This window comes from Hydra viridissima, unplaced genomic scaffold (genome assembly GCF_058129835.1).
Source record: "Hydra viridissima isolate aposymbiotic clone 2 unplaced genomic scaffold, HvirCarnegie_v1 scaffold_5, whole genome shotgun sequence".
NCBI lineage: Eukaryota > Metazoa > Cnidaria > Hydrozoa > Anthoathecata > Hydridae > Hydra > Hydra viridissima.
In genome coordinates this window covers 16,749,840-16,771,869 of record NW_028324304.1, presented here as the reverse complement: position 1 = coordinate 16,771,869, position 22,030 = coordinate 16,749,840, and the positions used below count along the sequence as shown (strand labels likewise).

Sequence of the window (22,030 nt, the reverse complement as noted above, 5' to 3'; positions counted from 1 at the left end):
TTGTGCTGGCTCATTTTTATTACTTTCCGGTAACAAAGTCACTCTCAGGCATTTCCTATATATATTCAGTTTGATTAAAGTCTATTGATTTAAAAGGCATTTACAGCTATACGAAAGTGAATCTTTTGGCACTAATTTTTGAATTCTTTGAGAAGCATCATATCCAATATTCAATGTTGGGTAGTCTACACTTGGTTTATTTAAAAAATGTTGAGAGCAAACTCCGGATTTTGCACCAGGACTCCAAACCTTTTTTTTATTTTCTCTATTGATGAGTAGTTTCTATATATTTCTTCTATCCAGCTCTTTTTTTTTTGTTGGAAAGGTATGCAACCTAAAAAAAAAAAAAAAATATTATTTCAGATGTAAACAGATATTGTTGGCTACCAACAATATATTTAACATTTCGTTTAATTTTGAACTTGATATGAAATAATATTTTAACAAGGAATGTTAATTCTAATGTTTTAAAAGTTTTGGCAATCTTATAAAGATTTTCTAAAGAGTAAACAACAAAATAATATATATACTTTTACCTGAACGGCGCTTCACAAGAACATTTAGGATCATCCCTAAACACCCCATGTTCTTCGCAAATAGCTTCGTTCCAATTTATTAACTTATATTGACCATTAGAACATCCCTTTACTGCAAAATGAGTCGACATTTTTTCATTAGTTTTCTCTACTAAACTTGCACAATTGTTTTGTTTACCTCCCAAATTTTTGCGCATGACATTTGTAAATATTTGCGGATGTCACCTATCCAATTTTGCAAATCGTGTATTCTTCCAGTCCACACCACAAAAAGTACCTTTGCCACACTCGATATAAAATCCGAAACCAAAAAGAGGTAACACTGCCCACATAAAACTAGCTGCCCAACGTGGCGCAATGCGTACCATGGATGAAAAATAAGATGGCGTTATGTCTTCATCGTAAACTAATAGATCAACAAAATGGTACCAAAAAATACACAGCAATACCAATAAAAATATAAATATCGCTGTAAACCCTTCTATTTGACAAACGAACGGTTAGCTATATAATATAAAGCGGGGCATTAAGGGAAATACAAGGGAAAGGTACAAGGGAAATAATTTGTATTGTGAGTGGGTTCAGGGTGGCCCTGTTGGAGCTGCCTATACAACGAGTAAGAAGGGTTGGATGGAATCACCTCAGTTTTTGGATTGGTTTTACAAAATTTTTCTTAAGAACACAAAACATCTTGAAAGCCACAAAAGAGTCCTTATATTTGATGAAAATGCCTCACATGTGAGCTTGCCTCTTATTGAATCAGCAAAAAATAACAATGTCATCCTACTACGCCTGCCCTCTCATCTAACTCATCTTCTCTAACCTCTAGATACATCAGTTTTCCGATCTGTGAAGAGTAAATGGCAAAGCCTGCTATTGAAATATGCAAGAATGCACTTTGGACCAGTATCAAAGAAGCATTTCTCTGGTCTGCTACACACTCTTTTCCAAAGTTCATTCACGATAGAACAAGTAAAAAGCGGTTTTAGGGGAGCTGGCATTTTCCCATTTAACAAGAATGCCATTGACACAAGCTCGTTTAAACAGTATCCTCAAGTTATAATGTCTACAAAAAATGCTGCAGAAAAACGCACATTGCCCACTTCAACTGTGTCATGCTCTACACAAGTACTTCCCATCACTAGTGCTCACAATGCTTCTGCATCAACATCACTACTATGTGTACATTGTCAACTGCAGCATCATCAACAGAATCATCACTTTTATCTTCAGCACCTGCAGAACCTTCAAACATCATTAATACTTCAGCACCTGCAGGACCGCAAACATCATTGTCTACTTCATCATCAGGAAAGTCTTCTATTAGAGACTTTTTTCTCAAAGAACTGCAGCCTAGATTTGCCCAAACTTCAGGGTATCGTAGGTCGGCCAGAGTCTCCAGGTTTCGCTACGGAGAAAGCCTAACAGGTGATGAATGTTTGAAGCGACTGAGAGATGAAGCAGCAAAGAAAGATAACACTCAAATAAAAAAGACCACCAGAAAAAGAAATCTCCCAGCTGGAGATGATAGGAACAGTGATGAGGACGACACCGTGTGCCTAAAGTGTAATATTCATGGAAGTCACGAAGAACATTGTTCTTCGTGACCTCCATGAATGCTGTGACTTATGTGATGCCTGACACCATACTAAATGCACAGAAATTCCAGATGGGGCCAATATTGAAGCCATGGAATGGCTCTGTGAGATTTGCCTACAAACAATGTGAAAATATTTGTTTAACATCTGGAGCTTATTGCCCCCATTTTTTATAAAATTTAAGTCATTATTAGTTGTAACTTTTTAGCTTTTTTTTCACTGTAAGACTATAAATTTTTCTGATTAAAGCTTTTGTACCTAAGAAATATGTGTTGTCTATTCCTTAAAAATATTTTCAGTTTGAATTTAATATTTATTTACTTGTTTAAAATAGAAGAAATGAAAGTTATTGAAAACATGGGGCTTAATGCCCCGCTTTACCCTAAATGTCTTTGATTGAGCCTAATAAAATTGTACCAAATAAAGTCAACATTTTCATTTGTGATGATAACGTTTTTACAATAACGCTGTCGATTGAATAAATGTGTTTAAAACAAATCACTTTATGTCACTGCTAATCAAAATATAGGTGCCAGCAATTGCATTTAAATTGCCTTTAATTTAGGGTTCGGAAAATGTGTCTGCGCAGATCTACGCAGACAAAAATATGCGCATATCTGCGCAGACGTCGGCGCAGACACTTTAATGGAAAAGAAAAATTTAAATTATCTGAATCAAATGTCTGAAATTATTTTTGCATAATTATCTACTTTTTACGAGTTTTTCATTACTTATCTGTTTCTTTTTGGTTCGAGCTACGTATAATCAATCGATATAAGCTTTTGTAAGTGCTTCTTACTACAACTTAAAGTGATTTAGAATCAAGAAATCTTGTATTTTCGTCATTCAAAGTATTTAAAATGGAAAACATCAAAATTTCGAATTATTTGACAAATCTTGATCGAGAGAAGCGTTCTGGCACTTGTTTATCATGCAACAAAACTGTTCAATGGTCGAAGGAACGCCTTGCAGCGCATAAAAGATCAACATGTCCAAACGCCAGTGTCGAGAAAAAAAGATTGTTTTCAAAGCGTAATTATGAATCATCACATCTAATCAATCATTCTCAGCAAGTTCCGTCTACGTCTGATTCACCGACGCAGCGTGTACATCCACCAATTAATGAAGAGCTCAAAAATGATATCGACACGAAGCTTGCTAATTTCTTTTACCGTACGGGTATATCATTTCGTTTAGTCGAATCGGAGGCCTTTAAGGATTTCGTTAAGTCGCTCAATCCATAGTACGCATCTGTCATCCCGAATGCTAAAGCCTTATCAGGATCTCTGCTCGACAAACAATACACAAAATGTTCTACTTCTGTAAATGAAATTTTGAATTCTGAAACAAACTTAATACTGATGTCTGACGGCTGGACGAACTTAAGAGGCGATCACATAGTGAATTTTTGTGTTAAAGCGCCCAACCACAAGCCTTTTTTTTACACCTCGATAAATACATTCGAAATCATTCAAAATCATCTGCAATTGCCGCGGCAATTTTACAAGTTATTGAGAAGATTGGCTCACAAAAATTTACCAATTTCATAAGCGACAACACTCCTGTTGTGAAATCAGCGTGGAGAATAATTGAGGAGAAATATCCACACATCTCGGCTAGCGGATGGATGCGGAGCTCATGGAGTCAGCTTGTAAAGGACATAGTTTCTAAAACTGGGGCCACAAAAACAGTCGAAGATGCAGAAAAAATCATCAAATATGTGAAAAATCATCACATCGTGAAAGCAAAGGTTGATGAAAGACGAATTGCAGCAAATATTTCTCTTTCATTGTCCATGCCTGTATCTAGACGATGGTTTAGTTATTATAAATCAATGAGCAGTCTCCAGCTATCAAAATACGTTCTTATTAAGTTGGTAGACGAAGAAAGTACATTACTGAAGGAAATTCAACCAAAGAATACGTCTGCTGATGTTATGGCATTGATAAAATCTAACCCATTTTGGGACCGTCTCTCTAAGCTTGTCAAAAGCATTGAATTTCCTTCCAACGTGATCGGAAAGCTAGAAAGTGATAAAGCTCCATTGTCTCTCGTGTATGATTACTTTGGTCAAATGTACAATTCATATATGGACGATAAATCATACAACAAAAAGTACAATCTCGCCTCGATTTTCTCTTTACACCAAGTATTGGAATTGCTTTCATATTAACGCCCAAAAATGCCGCAGAAGGTTTATATTTGAATGAAGATAAAACCGATTTTATCACTGCTACAGTTGAATTCGCCAAAAAGATCAAACCTGAAATTGCTGACACTGCTGAGGATGAATTGATTGCTTTTATAGGAGAAATGACTGCACTGCCTGAAAGAAGAAAGGAAACGATATTCAAGATGAACGCGCGAAATTTTTGGAGCATTATCGGTCGCGATAAATATCCTGCTCTTTACGAAATTGCTAAGCCTATTAACGAAATGATCTGCTCATCGGCTACAGCAGAAAGAGCTTGGTGGACCTTTCGATTTATTCACTCACGACTAAGAAATCGTCTTACGAATGAGAGAGTTGAAAAGCTGGTATTCTTGTATACCAATAGCGTGCTGATGAACACAAATGACAAGACTGATTACATTCTTGAAGAAGGTGCAATTCTCAATGAAATTGAATGTCAAGAAATCACCGAATAGGCGCAAGCATTGATCTTTTTATTACTGTAAGAATCTTTGAAAACTCCTATTGTAACTAATCACTGAATTTGTAATAAAGTTAAAATATTACTTAAAAAATTTAAAAAGTTTAAAACTATTTTTGTTGATTTCAAAAAATCGTCTGCAAAGCAGTAAATTTTGTCTGCGCCAACGTCTGCGCAAACAAATTACACTGTCTACGCATATCTGCGCAGATCTGCGCAGACAGTCCGAACCCTACTTTAATTACATTCATTGAATGTTAACTTTAGTATAATTGTTTGCGTACTCCGGAAAATTTCTTTCTCTTTCCTAATTCTTAAGTAACTAAAATTTTATTCTAAAATATAGTGTTAATTAAATAAAGTCTGAAATTTCAAACATATGGAACTTTTCATCTCGGGCTAAAACTCGTAAAATTTGGTAATCGATTTGAAAATTTCGTGAAAATTGCGTAATCGATTTGAAAATTTCGTGAAAACTAAGATGCTGTGAAAATATCTTCGTGATTAGAAAAATAAGTTGTAAAAGAAAATCACAAGTTTTTAATTACTCGCATTTTCGATTTTTAAACTACAACAAAATTTTTTTTTAATTTGGCAAGTTCCTTAAGTGCGTTTATTACTACACAATATGTAGTAAAGATTATAATACAACGTCAGCCCCTAAAACAAGTTTATACAAAAAATTACATTGAATCGTAGACGTATAAGAGATGGACGGGCACTCATTGTTTTACATCAAAGAGGCCGCAGAAATCAGCCAGCCATGCGAGTTTCCGACAAACTCTAAATTTTCACCCGTCAACAAAAAAAACCACTAAAATGGCTACTTACAGTTTTAAAACAGAAACTTTGATCATGTGGTATTAGTTTAAACTTATATAACATTTGTTTAATGAGACTGTTCACAGCAAGCACAAAACGTTGAAACAACGTTGTGTGCTTGCTGGGTTCAGGATAAAGTACCTATTTCACGTGTTGACAAACTACTAAATAAGTTACAGCAAGGTAAAGGAAACGAATTGTCGGCACGAACAGATTTTCATCATTTTTTCAAGATGAACATTTGTAAATTTGGGAACTTTTTTCGTGTAAACAAAATCTGTCAATGATAAAATGGACCTGCAAGGATAATTTTAAAATGACTAAAAACAGTATAGCGAAATATAAAAAAGCTGAAATAAAATTTTTTGTCAAAATCTGATTTCATTCAATTTTTCGGTCCTTCATTCAATTTTTCGGTCCTTCATTCACCAGCCTTGATTTTGTGTATTTTTTAAGTATTTTTTGCGATATGTTGCCGTTTTTTGCCTCAACTACTCTATAAGTTCCATAATATATATTCCACTATAGACGGGTTGCGTGATGACGCGTTTTGTTTTTATTCCCCAGTCCCAAGCGGTTTCGGCAGTATAGAAAATAAACATAAACAACCGCATAACAAGTTTCATTCTGCTAATATAAAATTTAAATTTAGTATATTTTATATATTATTAAGAATAATAATTTATAATACTATATTAAACTTTATATATATTATTTAAATAGCTTCAAAAAAATTTATTATGTGGAGTAAATCAAAATATTTTCAAACTCTTAACAATGAAGAGCAAGTAAAATACAAAGAAAAATTAACTCTTGGAAACGGATCGGTCTTGCCAGATCCATTATCAATAGATGACTGGCAAAACAATGTGACACTGCTCCCTAATATATCACTTGGTGATATACAACTCTACCTTATTGACACACCTAGTCGATTCACCAGAGAGAATATAAGAGCATATAAGTCTTTAGAAGCATACAACTTCTTTGTTTCTGGGCATGTTCATGATGTTTTTTTATCATAAAATCAAAAACACTGACTACTGTTACTTGAAAACTAAGGTAATGTATTAAAGAAATTATTTAGTAACTATTTACATTTTTTTTTTTAATTATGGTTGTTTATAGGTTCTGCCAAGTCAGCGGCAAGGACAAAGACACGAGGACTACAGCGTTTGGGTTGCACTGCATAAAAAGGGCTGGATTTTGACCGGTAATTGCTCCTGTATGGCCGGACTTGGATCAGCCTGTAGCCATCTTGCTGCTCTATTGTTCAAATTACAAGCTTGTGTTCAACTGGAACTAAATGAGGAAACAGCATGCACAAGTAAACTGTGCAATTGGAACAAATCAAGAACTAAGGCTGAACCAGTCCCATTGAAGTATATGAACCTCAAGCGGCCAAAACATAATGCAAAAGTGCCATGTATAGAGCCACCTGCTAATTACATGCTTAAAGGATTCACAACACACCACGGTGCCCCGATTTCACAAGAAGATAAAAAAGATTTAGAATCTCTTTTTAAGATTTCACCAAAAGCAGCAGTGTTTACATGTATAGGCTGGTTATCAAGCACTTGTTATAATAGTGAAACAGATTCAGCTGATGAAGATGATCGCACAAATTTGCCAAAGCCCTTAACCTATTTATACGATCCATCAATTGTTAATAACTCTTTAGATGAAGTTAAAAATATTTCAAAACAGCGTTTTAGTGAGTATAAAAAATTTAGTTATCAAAAACAATTTGAACTTGCTATGGTTACTATGACACAAAGTAATAATAAAATTTGGCATTTACATAGAGCAGATCGTATTACAGCTTCAATATCAAAACAAGCATTTTGCACTGATATTGAAAACCCATCATTAAATTTTATTTATGAAATAATGCAGTATAAACAAATCCCAAACTTACCTGCTTTAAACTACGGTAAGAAAAACGAGGAACACGCCAGGAAGTGCTACAACACTTTATTAGCAGCAGAGCACAAAGATTTTCTCTTGACTGGTGCTGGATTGTACATTAATATTGAAAATCCATTTTTAGGAGCAAGTCCTGATGGCTTTGTTGAATGTAAATGTCATGGCGCTGGAGTTTTAGAAATTAAATGCCCATTTAAATTTAGGAATGGTCTTGATGGATGGAAAGAGGATAAAGGAAGTCCAATTGATATTTATGGCAAGATATTAAAAGAACATAAATATTACTATCAAATGCAGCATCAGATGTATGTAACAGATAGAACTTATTGTGACTTTTTTGTATGGAGTAATGGACTTAAAAAAGGAGATACATTTTTATTGAGAGTCGAAAGAGATGACAATTTTTGTAAAACATTACTGGAAAAATTGAATAGTGTTTTCATAGAAGTGATACTTCCAGAACTATTATGCAGAAAGAAAGACCCAAAAAATGAATTAGAAGAGAAAAAATACTGTCTTTGCCAGAAACCAAGTTTTTATCCAATCATTGAATGTGATAGTCCAAACTGCAAAATTGAATGGTACCACTACTCGTGTGTCAGTATAAAACATGCACCCAAAAAACCATGGCTTTGCCCAACTTGCAAGGATACAAAACAAGAATCAAAAATAAAAATAAAGTAAACTTTTTGCCAGTTTTTCAGTTAAATAACAACACTATTACTCATATTTACAAGTCCACAAATAGTTAAAACAATGTTATCTAATAAATCAACTTGACTTATAGGTAATTTAACATTCAAAATGTCAAATTTTTTCAAGCGTCCAATAACTCGCTCTACGTGAATTCTTACATTAGCAAGTTGCCTAGATTTATCTACTTCTTTAGCAGAGAGTTGACTTCTTCCTTTTGTGAAAGCTGGTACTTTTAATATTGCACCTTTTGTTGCGACTTCTTGTTCAATTCGGAAGCCTCGGTCTGCTAGAATAAGATCACCATTTTCAAGCATGTTGAGAAAACCTGACTGTATTGTAATCTGTTTATCTGAAACACGGCCACCCCAGCCTTCAGAACAGAAACTTACAGAACCTGTTGGGGTGATACTTATAAGATATTTAATTGTATTACTATTTTTATACGACGACCAAGACTGAGCCCTAGAGTTTAGTCCTAGGGATCTTTGTATAAATATTTCAAAGCAGTCAATAATTGAAATACAACTTCTGAAATTATAAAAACAACGAGGTAAAACTTTTCTCATTGCAATTCGGTCAGGCCAATTTATTAAAAATTTAAGTCTAGTTGCTATAACAACAATCCAACATCTAAATATTTTTGATGCCAAACCATAATTTAATGAAAACCTGAAAGCAAGATCTTTTATAAATAATCCTCTACGTAATCGCATTAAAACCAACAATAAATGGTCTTCTAAGGATATTTTTTTTGAAAAGCTTTTGACATGGTTTTTAATTCTTTCAAATAGCCAGATAAAGTTTTCTGCACTCATACCAGTGTAAAATCGAACCTTTGCATTGTTTTTTGAAATACTTTTGTATGAAAACTTGTGTGACTCCAATTTTGTAATTTTATCACGCAACTGATATAGCTCCAAATTTCTTTCCATAAGTTCTTTTTGTAGGCTTTCAAATTGATTACACTCAATCTGTGTACCTAAAGATGAATGTTACTGTAGATAAAGTTACACCAAAAATAGCTTTGAAATCAGAGGAATATAAAAATGAAGTAAATAATAAGTTTATTGTTAAGAATATTGTTCTTATAATAGTTATTTTAATTTAATCGTAAACAGTACTCTTATTTATCTTATTCTTATTTATTTATATAATATTAGTAAATACTTCAATAAAGTTTAACAAGTAGCTTATAAGCTACAAAAGCTACAAAAAGTAAATAATGCAGGTAATAAAATATTATTTAATTATATTTTATATGCTGCGTTATTTAGATTTGCGTTATTTACTTTTTGTTACATAGTATATAAAAGTATTTATAGATGTGAATATAACAAGTTATTATCAAGATCAAATAAAAGCAAATGCAAAAATAGAATTATAAAAATATGTACCTTTTTCAAAAGTTAATGGTTCCATATTGTCTTCTGCTGGAGAATCTAAATTAGAAAAAAATTATAATTTTTGTGATGTGAATATAACAATAGATTATCAAGATTAATTGTATGCAAATAAAAAAAATTGAATTATAAAAGTATTTACCTTTCTCAAAAGTTAATAGTTCCTTGTTGTTTTTTGCTGGAGAATCTAAACTAGTAAAAACTTGGGTTTTTCTTTTCTGAGCACGTTTAAAACGATCTTTTTTTTGGCTTAAAACATTTTCTGGAACATTTTTATAATTAAAAATGCTTGGTACATAGTCAAGATTTAAAGGATTGTCAGACTTTTTTCCTATAATAAACCAAATCTCAAATTAGAGGACAATTTAACAAAAAGAATATTTGATTTATGCTCTATATTCAATGTTTATTCAAAGTATATATAAAAAAAGATCAATAAAAAAAAATAAATAAAAAAATCTATAAATATTTACCAAAAATAAAATGATCACTGCAAAGTCTAGCACATTCTATGGATTTTTCAGACCAGTTTTTTCTTCGAATTGCTAATAGCCATAATTTGCGTTTCTCGACTTGTTTTTTATCTGGTATTCTGTAGAAGCTTCTTTTGATATCATTATAATTTGTTCTAACATTACTACAACCAACAGCACAACAATTATCTGGCATATTTCTTAGTTTGTTGCAGTTTAAATACCTTTAGTTTGTGTGTGAAATACGATACTTTGTTTTTTCTATACTGCCAGCAAAATACGCATGCGCAAAATAATGTAAACATTTAAACTCGTCTATGCAGTATTTTTCTTATAAAGGCATTTGATAAAGCAAAATCTTTTAAAAAGTTATTCAAAATTTATCATTATCTTGCCAAATGCGGCCAGATATTTCATGTTTAAGTTTTTTATTTTTCATATATTATTTCATTTGTCATAAAAGGCACATAATAATCTATTCGTTTTTATCAAATAAAAATTAGCTTTTATATATATTTTTGTCAAATATAGTTTATATATAGCTGGTAAATCATGCTATATTAACATTAAATACTTAGTTATTCTTGCGGTTTTCCAGAAAGTGGCTTCGCTAAATTCTTTAAAACTGTGACAAATTATTTTTTTCTTTATTGTATTTACATTCATTTTAAGTAAAAGTTATTTATCCTTAACTGTATATATTTCTGTTGTTAAACATAAAAATAGAAAACTCTATAATATTCATACACTGACTGTCTACAACAATATAATAGATGGAGTAATTCCCTAGACATAAAACCATTGTGCTTTAGGTAGTTGCAAAACTAGTTGATACTTTGTATTATTTATTATACCTATAGTTATATATGTACTAAAGTAGTAAATGATCTCAGTTTCTATATCATCATTAGCGTTACTTCTTAAAATATTAAGAATGTCTATCTATGAAAAAACTAAGCTTAAAAATTAGTTCTATTGCTGTTATCTATAATTACTAAAAGGAAGTTGATGTGACTGATTAGACGAGACCAAAATTTTTGACGAATCCGACAGACTTTAATATAATTTAATTTCTATTGTTTAAAACAAAAGATTTGTAACAATACGCAACGAGTATAGTTCGCAAAAAAAAACAATATTGTTTCACGTCCATCTCTTATAGGTCCATGGTGGTTTGCAAGAATCTTTATATTGATACTGATCACCGTCTTGCGCACAACAGATTCTGGAACTTTGTCACACTCTTTCTCCCATGATTTCAACATAGCATTGGCAGTTTTAACTACCTGTGACTTCTTAGACATGTAGGGGAACATGGGGCCAGATGACGAACGTTTTGAAAAGCACTTATATCTTATTCAATAACTGTTTCAATAAGTAAAACTTTATTAAAAAGTGAAAAAAAATTATTATGCGTCACATATGTATAAAAAAAACCCATATAAAAATTAAAAATAGCCCGGACAAAACTCATTAACCTAACTTACCTCAAATTATCATCTTGCCCCGTATGCGGGGCAAGATAGCGACTTTAAATAAAGTAAATTCCATTACACCATTACCTTCTCAAATAACACGATATCATAAATTCTAGCTAATAAGATATGTAATACAAACGGTCATGTAATTTTTTAAACAATTAAACTATATATTTATATTGGGCTATGCAAAAAAAAGTCTACTAATCAGTTCATAGCAAATTCCAACTCAACAAAATAAAACAAATGTCAAACAAAATATTTTAATGCATAATAAAGCAATCTAATAATGACTAAGCTACACAAAATTTATTACAATACAGGTTTATGGTAAAACATGTACTTTGGCGAAACGACAAACGAGACATCTTGCCCCGTTCATCTTGCTCCTAGGCTACTTCATCTTCAAAATGACTCAGAACTCTACATAAATAAGTTATCATAGTTTAATACTACTTGTATGTGTTCCAAATTGAACAAACTGAATGAGAAATTCTTTCTTACCTTTGGCTGGTGATGTAATGATGAAATAAATCAAATACAAGTGGATAAACCTTTTTTTTCCTTAATATAGGAAAAACCTTTTTAGTAGTTATCTTTGATTCCGAAAATAATATTTATAAAGAAAGCATAAATAAATCTAGTAGATATAATCTACATCTCTCTCAGCTACAATCAGATTTCATATTTGGTTGAGTTTTGAAGATAACAATATGTTTTCATCTTGCCCCATTCGTCATCTTACCCCATGTTCCCCTATCCCTTGATCGTCGCCGAGAAATTGTCGATCGATAGTTAGGAGGATTCAGGTTTCTCGGGACGAAAACTAACTCTTTGGCATTCATCCAATCTATCTAGATTGAATGAATGAGGCGAGGTCTGCCAAAAAGTGGTTGGACCATTATGGGACTAGATTAAAAGTAGCATACGTTTTTGCAAGCACTCAGAGACGTAAAGTTCCTTGGTCATTGTCTGAGAAGTGACAAACATCTTTGACTTACGGCCACACCTGCATATCGCTTGACATATCATAAACTTTTTGCAGAACTTGTCACACATTTGAAACTTAAACTTGCCGTGAATACAAAAACTGCTTGTTTCAAATATAAAATTGGCGACCTGGGATCTATTTTGAGTCAGTTTTGACGTAAGTTTCATTGTCAATAATATGGCAGCCATTTTTATTTGTCATCACCGAATCAAATAATTTTCTAGGTCACTTGTTGGTAGCCAAATTCTGTTCCTCATTGCAATTAATTACTTTCATGACTTTAAAAGACTTCAAATTACAGAATTTACACATTTTCACGAACAGTCTTGAAGTTCCGTATCGTTGAGCTCGAATTCTGTCCGATAGGCTAGGATTTTGCTTGAATAATAACTTTAAGTTCTCAGCTGATTTCTTATCAAGGAATTCCTGCTTTCTTCTTGAACCTTCCTTCCGTTTAATAGTTCCTCAACCTTCTCCTGAACCTTCCTTCCTTTGAATAGTTCCAGACTCCCGGAATCTAGAAATCACATGTTAATTTGGTTGCCTTTGCAATTGAAGAATGTGAAGCGCTTATATGCGATTCACACGAGGGGATATTTGATGGAACATTCCGTGGAACATGGAACATGAACAAATATTCTCTGGTGTGAACGCAACTTGAACAAATTCACGGAACATTTGAGGAAGTTTTGTACCGCGCCGAAAAGCCAGAACAAATAAATGTTCCGGAATATTTCTTTGTTTTCCTATAAAAACATGGTGCCAATTTTAACTATCTTTAATGTACAGTACTGTGAATAAGTTTTAGCCCACCATAAGTTTATAGTTATTTTTGATTTTATCGTAAAAGTATAAAGGACTTATGAAGTAAAAAAAAAAAGAGGTTTATAGACACATATATTATAAACAAAAATATCTAGAAATAATTTCATAAAATATGATACAAAAAGAAAGAACAATTAATACTTCGTATGTCCGCCTTTTGGGTTGATCACAGAAGCGAATCTCCTGGGAATTGATTCATATAAATTTGTTATGAAATTTTGTGGAATATTATCCCACTCTCTTTTTAATATTCGAAAACGTTCTTCGACACTTTTGGGGTTATATTCAGCCTTTTTTTATCCAAATAATCCTAAACATGTTTAATAATGTTCAAATCTGGACTTTGAGGAGGCCAGTTTATTACTTCGAGAACTCCCTCCTCACACATGTCCTGTAAATATTTTTAGGCCACTCGGGAACAATGTTTGGGATCATTGTCTCGCTGTAGAATGAAATCATTACCAATTAGTCTCATTCCAGATGGTATTGCATGATGTCTTAAAATTTCTTTTTACTGTTCTCCTGTCAGTTTGCCATCAATTCTGATTAAATCACTTACTCCAGATGATGAAATACAACCCCAAACTAAAGCAGAACCTCCCCCATGCTTGATTGTTGGATGTAGACAATCAGGGCGATAAGCCTCTCCTACCCTTCTTCTTACATACTGTCGTCTTCTGCTACCAAACAATTCAAATTTTGATTCATCTGTGTATTGTACACGGTTTAACATTCCTTGCGTCCAATTTTTATGCTCTTTTGCATATTTAAGTCTTTTTTCTTTATTACCACGACGTAGTAAAGGCTTTAGAACTGCAACACACCCTCTTTACCCAGTTTTTAGCAAATGTCGTCAAATGCAAGATGAGGAAACATTTGTCCCAGTCGCAGCCTGAATGTCTTGGGCTAGTTCACTGGAGGTTTCCGATTTCGCAGAGACAAATTTTTAAAATACTTTGTCATGTTTTGTAAGTTTTGGAGGTCTTTCACTTCGAATTTTATCCTCAAGAGATCCCGTGTTTTTAAATATTTTTATTATTTCTCTAATGACTGTCCTTGAATATTTTCTTTTTTGGACAATTTGTCGTTGAGAATAACCTACTCCATGAAGCGCGATAATTTTTTTACGTTCCAGTAGTGGAATTTTATCCATTTTATTACTTAAATAGTAATAAAAATAATAATACAAAAGAAAAAAAAAAACAAAACGTAAATTAGAAGAAGTTTCGCTCTTAAAAAAAAACAAAAACTAATATTAAACACATAGTATTTATGAAATATCTTTGTAAACTGTACTATCATCAAATATGAAGCCTTCTCAGCAATAAATAAAAATGCAAGAGCAAACTAAAAACAAACGAGCTGATAAGAATTAGGTTTAGATCAGCATACAATAAAAATAAACACGTTAGATATCTAAATACAAAAATCTACGTAAAATTTAGATAAATATTGCTTTTGTTTGTTAAAATAGTGTTTAGTATTGTTTGAAGTTAGACATTGTTTTATATAAAAAAATAATCGGAAGCTATTATTCAAAATCTTTTAAAAAAACAAGAGTTTTAATAAGTGGGCTAATACTTATTCACAGAACTGTATATCCAGAAAAAGCGTGCACCTATATATTATTACACAATAAAATGTAACAGATGAAAGAATCAAGAGTGTAAAATCAGTGTTGCTTGATTTGTTATTAAATGGTTGACTACAAAATTTATATTTAATGTTAAAGCAACTCAAACAAGGCTTTTTATAAAGTTGATGTTAGGTTGTTAGCTTAAACTGAAATATGATTTACATTGTGTTATTCTTTTACTATTATTAAAAAGAAGATGTATGTGATAGGGAGATGCCGAACCCAATTATTTTTTATTTTGGTATTTGGTGTTTTTAGTACTATTTGGGGTCACCCAAATATTTGTATTTTTACCCAAATATTTGTATACAAATAGTGCAAAAGTTTTTAAATTATTTTTCAGCATTTTTTTAAAAAATAACCGTCATATTTTTAAAAATATAAATTGTTACGAACCCTTTATTTCAATTTCCAAGTTACGCAATTTACGTGAATTTTATATCATAATTAATTCACTACAACTGTGAATTTAATCAAGAAACCATTGAAACTATACAAAGAAGTACTATAAATACTACTATCAGGTATGAGTCTCATGCTTTTTTAGGTTACGTTGACTAAACTAAAATTTTATTTAGAAAATGACGAGTGAAGTGTGGAAATATTTTGTAAAAATCAATAAAAATCAGGCAAAATGTCAAGTTGGCAACTGTAATGAAGTTTGTATGATTGTTTATTATGGAACAACGAATTTGATAAATCATTTAAAATTGAAACATGGCATGGATATATCTTTTAAAAGAAAGAATACATCAGAATCAACAGAAAGTCCAAGTAATCAAAAAATTCAACGTCCAATAACAAGTTTTACAGTTCGAGAGTCCAGAAAGTTGTTAATATCAAAATGTGCAGTCAAAGATGGATTTTCAATTAATCAAATAATCAATTCGGATGCAACTAAATCATATTTGTCATCACGCGGTCATCAAATGCCTAAATCAAGATTAACAGTTTGGGAAGACATTAAAAAATACCGCGAAGAAGTTTTTAATGACTTTGTGTTAAAATTCAAGAGTCTGAAGTCATGGGAAAGAAATTTAGTGCAATAATTGATAAGTGGACTGATAATACATTCAAGAGATACTTAAATATCAAAATTCACAACGGCACTGAATCTAAGCAATTTGCATTCACTTCTGTTGGATCAGGTAGTTGTAATGCTGAAAAGTCGAAAACAATTGTCAGAAAAAAACTCCAGGACATCAAACTTGACATTTCAGAAGATATTGTCTCATTATAAACAATGGAACTTCCGTAATGAAACAATATGCCACCTTGATGTCATTTGAAAGTCAACTTTGTTACAACCATGGAATAAATTTAGCTATTGTTGACTGTTTATATCAAAAGGATCGTGAAGAGATGGATGACTATAATGATAATGTTGAACTTGATAATAAAGATGAAGACTTTGATGAAAAACTAGATTTTGATGAACAAGAAAGCTCTTTATCAATGGAAAAATCCTACTTTGATGTTATATCAATTGTTCGAGGATATGTGAGAAAATTTCAAAAAATCTCCATTGAAAATTGCTCGCTTTAAAGAAAATGTCCAACAGGAAAAGAGTTAACTCTATTAATTGGCTGCAAGGCAAAATGGAATAGTCTACCTATGTTGCAGAGATTTTATAAACTGAAAGAAATTGTAAAAATTACAATAATTGAATTTGAAGGTTCATATGATGACAGCATTGAAACTAAAATTAAAGACATAATAGATTGTTTGATTCCTGTTGAAAAAGTTATTTAAAAAATTAAGCTCTAAATGCTGCAATTAAATGATGGCATTTATCTATTTATTCAACACACTCAACTCACAGGAAAGTGATATTTCGCAAAAAATTCTCGAAAATTTAAAAACTCGAATTGATTCACGAAGAAATGTCGATTTAATTCACACTGGTGATTATCAAAAGGAAAATGATTATTTTAAATATTCTTCAAAATTAACTATTAGAAAAAAAATTAAGGAACTCAATACAAGACTATTTGCAGAACCATTGTCGGAGGAAAATGATGATGAAAATGATTCAAATACAACATCCAAGCTTGATGACACTATCAACCACTTTGTAAACCATCAGAAAACAGTCAAAACTTCGATCGGAAATGAAATTAAGGCGTTTGAAGGAACAAAAGAACGAACAAATAAACTTCAGATGATCTACGATGCCTTATTAACTGTTTAAGCAACATCAGCAGACGTTGAAAAAGTCTTTTCTGTAGCTGGAAACTTCAAAACCCAAATGTTTGGCATACCTAGTATGTGACACTTTCAAAATGTAGTAGTCTAATAGTGAAATAACAAACTTGTAGTGAATATTCTAGAGATTAGGCCTATATCTCTTCTAGAATATGCATGACATAGTTAATTACCTTGTATGCAAAAGTATTTAGATACATAAAAAATTTATACCAATTTTAAAATTTAACCTTTAATTCAATTGTCAAGCACTTCTTAGTTTCTTTTTCTTTTTTTTTTTTTGCCAGATTCAGTTTACTCATTCTTTTTAGTAAGTGAATAATACATAATATCTATTAAACTTAAAATTTTCACAATGTCTCAGCATATAGAACAAGACATAATTAATGCCAGCATAGCTAATACTGATTTTATTGTATCTCCTGTAAATAAATTTGTATGAATATAGATTTATGGAAAAATAATATTAGCAATAATAATAATAATAATAATAATAATAATAATAATAATAATAATAATAATAATAATAATAATAATAATAATAATAATAATAATAATAATAATAATAATAATAATAATAATAATAATAATAATAATAATAATAATAATAATAATAATAATAATAATAATAATAATAATAATAATAATAATAATAATAATAATAATAATAATAATAATAATAATAATAATAATAATAATAATAATAATAATAATAATAATAATAATAATAATAATAATATTAATAATAATAATAATAATAATAATAATAATAATAATAATAATAATAATAATAACAATGATAATAATAGTAGATAATAATAACGGGCGACAACTTAGAAACAAGACTGGATTTAACAGCTCATATCTCTTTTAAGGTACAAATGGAAATATGTTTTAGAATTTTTATTCTAGTTTTTAAATATTATATGCGTTTTTATTTTTTATAGAAAAATGAATAAAAAACAAAGTTCAAATCAAGAAGAGATTAGAAAACGTGTTTATGAATTTTATTTAAATTACAGAAATGCTGGTAAAAAGTTCTCTTATGACCATTTTAAAACTGAGAATATACCTAACAGTACTATCTACAAGATAATTAAACGTGCTGAAAGTCTATTTGGTTACCAAAGAGTTCAAGGAAGTGGAGGAAAGACTAAGAAAATGACCAAGACAAACATTAAAAGGTTCAAACTTATGTTGGACCATAAAGACGAAAATTCTCAATGACAGGCAGCTAAAAAAGTTCAAGTGTACTCAGCAACACATTAGTAAAACATTGAAAAAAAAAAAAGAAAAAAATTAATGTAAGAAAAAAAAAAGACATTTCCAAGACATTCTGACCAGCAAAAAGCAGTTGCTAGAACTAAATGCAGTCAATTGTATCAGAAATTCAAAAATCGTAAACTAGTCATTGATGATGAGACTTATTTCACGTTAAATCCTTCCAGTATCGATGGCAATGATATATTTTATACTAGCAATGTAAAATCTACTCCATCTACAAGTAAATATCAAATAAAACAAAAGTTTCAAAAAATTTTTTTTCTATGGGATTGTTTTTTCTGAAAATGGCATTTCTCAGCCCTATTTTGTGCTTAGTGGACTGACTGTAATTCAAAAAATATACTTAAACAAATGCAATAAGAAGAGACTTATTCCATTCATCGAAAAGTATCATTCAGATAGAGCATATGTATTCTGGTCCGATTTGGCATCATCTCACTATGCAAAAACAGTAATCACATACCTAAACAAGAAAGTCATCCTATCGAAAATTTTCTGAGTATTTTAAAAGGCCTTATCTATAAAAATATTTGTCATGCAGAAAATCTTAAAGAATTACGCTCTAGAATCAAGTATTGCTTTCATAAAGTTGATATTGAGCTCATACGGAGTTTAGCTAAGTCTATACCAGGCCTAGTTGATAAAGTCAGAAGGAATGGTTTAATTGAAAATAACAGACTGTATAAATAAAAACTAGAATAAAAATACTTTCTAAAACATTTTTCCTTTTTGTTTTTCTTAAACCTTAAAAGAAATGTGTCGTTAAATCCAGTCTCGTTTTTCAGTTGTCACCCGTTAAAAAAATTTTACTTCTCGTAGACTATTATCAAAAAATTATATGCAAAAAGTATAACTTTATTTTGTTTTATTTCTTCCGGAATAATAGTCCGCCAAACGTCGCTCGTGTGAACATGGTATTGGAATCGAAAAGTATTTGTGCAGAACTTTTTCGCGAGCTTTTTCTTGTTTCGACGGTATTTTAAAATGTATGAAAAGTTTCTTTTGCAATGTTTTATTTTTTCAATAGCGAAGACACATAATTTAAGACATGAACCAAAATTTTAGACTGATGTTCTATTTAAAAAATTTCCCGTTAAAAAGTGCTCAAACTTTACGAAGCAAGTCTTTAATAAACCAGTCATCATAATAGCTGGGACTCCAGAAAAAAATGTGACCGTGCTGGTCTTAATCAAGTTACTTTTAGAATAATACTGGATATTATTAAATGATTTGAGTTTTGCCAATATCAAACCAAGAAAATGTGTTCTATATTTTGAGCAAGTCTTCGTTTTCGACGTAACATAATTGTAACATAAAATTAAGAGGCTTTAAAAGCTGAATTGGATGAGTATTTTACTAGTAAAGAAGAAGATTTCTATGAAGCTGGTGATTTAATAAGCCAATCAATGAATTATGTAAAGGCTATTGACAAATTTATTAAACTTATAATCGCTGATAGAAATATTGACCCTCTTTCTCCATTTGTTAGAGTTGCTGTGGATTCTGGGCTGTGGTTTTTTGAAGGTCATTAAGAATGCCTTTAATCCATCTGATAAAACTAACAACCAACCTGTTTTTGACGATGCTGGTGTCAAGCACAGTTTTATTATTACTATTGCAGAGGGAGTATCAGAACACAATAGAAACCTTAGGAAATTACCTGATCCTTTTGATCTTCAAAATGTTAAATATTCTGTTGCATTTGATTTAAAGTGTGCTAACTCAATGTTTGGTATTTCAAGTAATGCTGTAAAATATAGTTGTCTGTGTATTTTGGATACTGGAGAAAAACGAACACTTGGTTCTCTTGATTACCTTTACAGTAAATACGCTGGAAAACCAAAATCAAAGATGGTTGATTATGAAAATCTAATTAACCCAAGAGTATTATATCTTGAAGAGGATCCAAGTACAGTTATAAAAAATTTAGTTCCAGTACCTGAGTTACAAATAACATTTGCCCTCCGAATTTTCTAGACAACCAAGAGCGTTATGTGAATTAGACAGGTGGAAAGCCACTGAATTTCGTCAGTTTTTGCTTTATCTAGGACCTGTTTTACTGCGAAATGTTATTTTGAAAAATGGCTATATCCATTTCTTTTCGCTGAGTATTGCCATTAGTATTCTACTTAATTCAAATGAAGAAAAAAGAAATATGCATTTAGATTACGCTAGAAGTTTGCTAGTTTATTTTGTACAAAATAGCAAAATATTCTATGGTAATGCTTTCATAGTTTATAATGTGCATAATATCCTACACATTTATGATGATGCCAAGAGTTTTAACTGCTCATTAAAGACATATCGTGCTTCCCATTTGGGAATCATTTACAGCACTTAAAGCGTTTTGTAAGGCATTCTAAGAATCCTATTAATCAAATTACCAAAAGAGATTTAGAATATGGTCTTTGTTTTCCAAAACTAAATCATAAAACTTTATGCACAAAAGTTTCTGCTAACAAAAAAGACAGGATTTTTTTTCTAAAAGATGGATCAATAGCTTTTGAATTGCAAAAACTTACAGATGACATTTTGTATGTGTGTGTGTGTGTATATATATATATGTATATATATATATATATATATATATATATATATATATATATATATATATATATATATATATATATGTATATATATATATATGTATATATATATATATATATATATATATATATATATATATATATATATATATATATATATATATATATATATATATATATATATATATAACGGGTGATGAAAAAAAAAGAGACTGCGTTCAATTTAAATTTGCATGTACTTATACAGTTAGTTGTATATATATTTTGTATGTATTTTATTAACAACTTGTTCTAGTTTTAAATAAAAAAAAAGTAATTAAAATTCAACGATTTAAAATGAAAATAAACATATTTAAGCAAGAGCCGTGAACGTGTGTATGGATTTTACATTCTCCGTGAACGTGTCTATGGATTTTACATTCTCCGTGAACGTGTCTATGGATTTTACATTCTCCGTGAACGTGTCTATGGATTTTACGGACAATAAACAAAATGGTAAATATTACACTTATTGTCATTTTAAAGCAGAAAAACTACCAAAAGCAACCATATACCGTATAATTGAACGCGCAAAAAAATGTTTCAATACGCAGATGCTTAGTCGCCACTACATAATGGAACTCCCTATTGGGGCATATTTTGATTGTGGCAACTTGGGGTCTTCATCAGGTCCTGGAGTCCTACTTTTTAAGCGCTTTAAAAACCACTAGGGATTCATCGATGTTGAGCAGTTTGAACCAGGTATTAGTAATGAATTTTAAAGATATTCAGCGAGACAAAGGATGGCGTTTTGAACTTTGCTGTCATTCAACTGCAGGAATATCAACCTTCAAGATAACTATCGAAAATTTCTCGAACTCGCAACCATCATTCTGGGAAAGGCCCTCCACTTTGCCAAGTATGGTTCAATTCGCCCGGAGCTATTCGTCATGCCAGGTGAATGGCAAGGTGCTGTATTGT

General features: G+C 31.0%; 3 protein-coding genes and 2 pseudogenes across 4 annotated transcripts; 4 read left to right on the top strand and 1 right to left on the bottom strand.

Moving 5' to 3' along the window:
- The first annotated feature begins 1,681 nt into the window (after nt 1-1,681).
- LOC145192331 (uncharacterized) lies at nt 1,682-2,513 on the top strand. Its single transcript, XM_090089424.1, has one exon. It carries the CDS (start codon nt 1,715-1,717, stop codon nt 2,141-2,143), a length of 429 nt encoding a protein of 142 aa, XP_089945550.1. The 5' UTR covers nt 1,682-1,714; the 3' UTR covers nt 2,144-2,513.
- A 1,455-nt stretch (nt 2,514-3,968) lies between these two features.
- LOC149889008 (uncharacterized) lies at nt 3,969-4,783 on the top strand (annotated as a pseudogene).
- Nucleotides 4,784-6,744: 1,961 nt separating this feature from the next.
- Nucleotides 6,745-8,238, top strand: LOC149889007 (uncharacterized). Its single transcript, XM_090089161.1, has one exon. It carries the CDS (start codon nt 6,838-6,840, stop codon nt 8,218-8,220), a length of 1,383 nt encoding a protein of 460 aa, XP_089945287.1. The 5' UTR covers nt 6,745-6,837; the 3' UTR covers nt 8,221-8,238.
- On the bottom strand, nt 8,087-10,418 carry LOC149889006 (uncharacterized). 2 transcript variants are annotated; one of them, XM_090089411.1, is made up of 3 exons: nt 10,106-10,418; nt 9,627-9,963; nt 8,087-9,211 (listed from the first exon to the last, which is right to left on the bottom strand). In XM_090089411.1, exons 2-3 carry the CDS (start codon nt 9,649-9,651, stop codon nt 8,241-8,243), a joined length of 996 nt encoding a protein of 331 aa, XP_089945537.1. In that variant the 5' UTR covers nt 9,652-9,963; nt 10,106-10,418; the 3' UTR covers nt 8,087-8,240. The 2 variants fall into 2 exon arrangements, with proteins under 2 accessions (XP_089945537.1, XP_089945538.1); XM_090089412.1 differs by lacking the exon at nt 10,106-10,418 and having other exon boundaries at nt 8,087-9,101; nt 9,154-9,211; nt 9,627-9,674.
- A 9,512-nt stretch (nt 10,419-19,930) lies between these two features.
- LOC149889005 (uncharacterized) lies at nt 19,931-20,501 on the top strand (annotated as a pseudogene).
- The last annotated feature ends 1,529 nt before the right edge of the window (nt 20,502-22,030 follow it).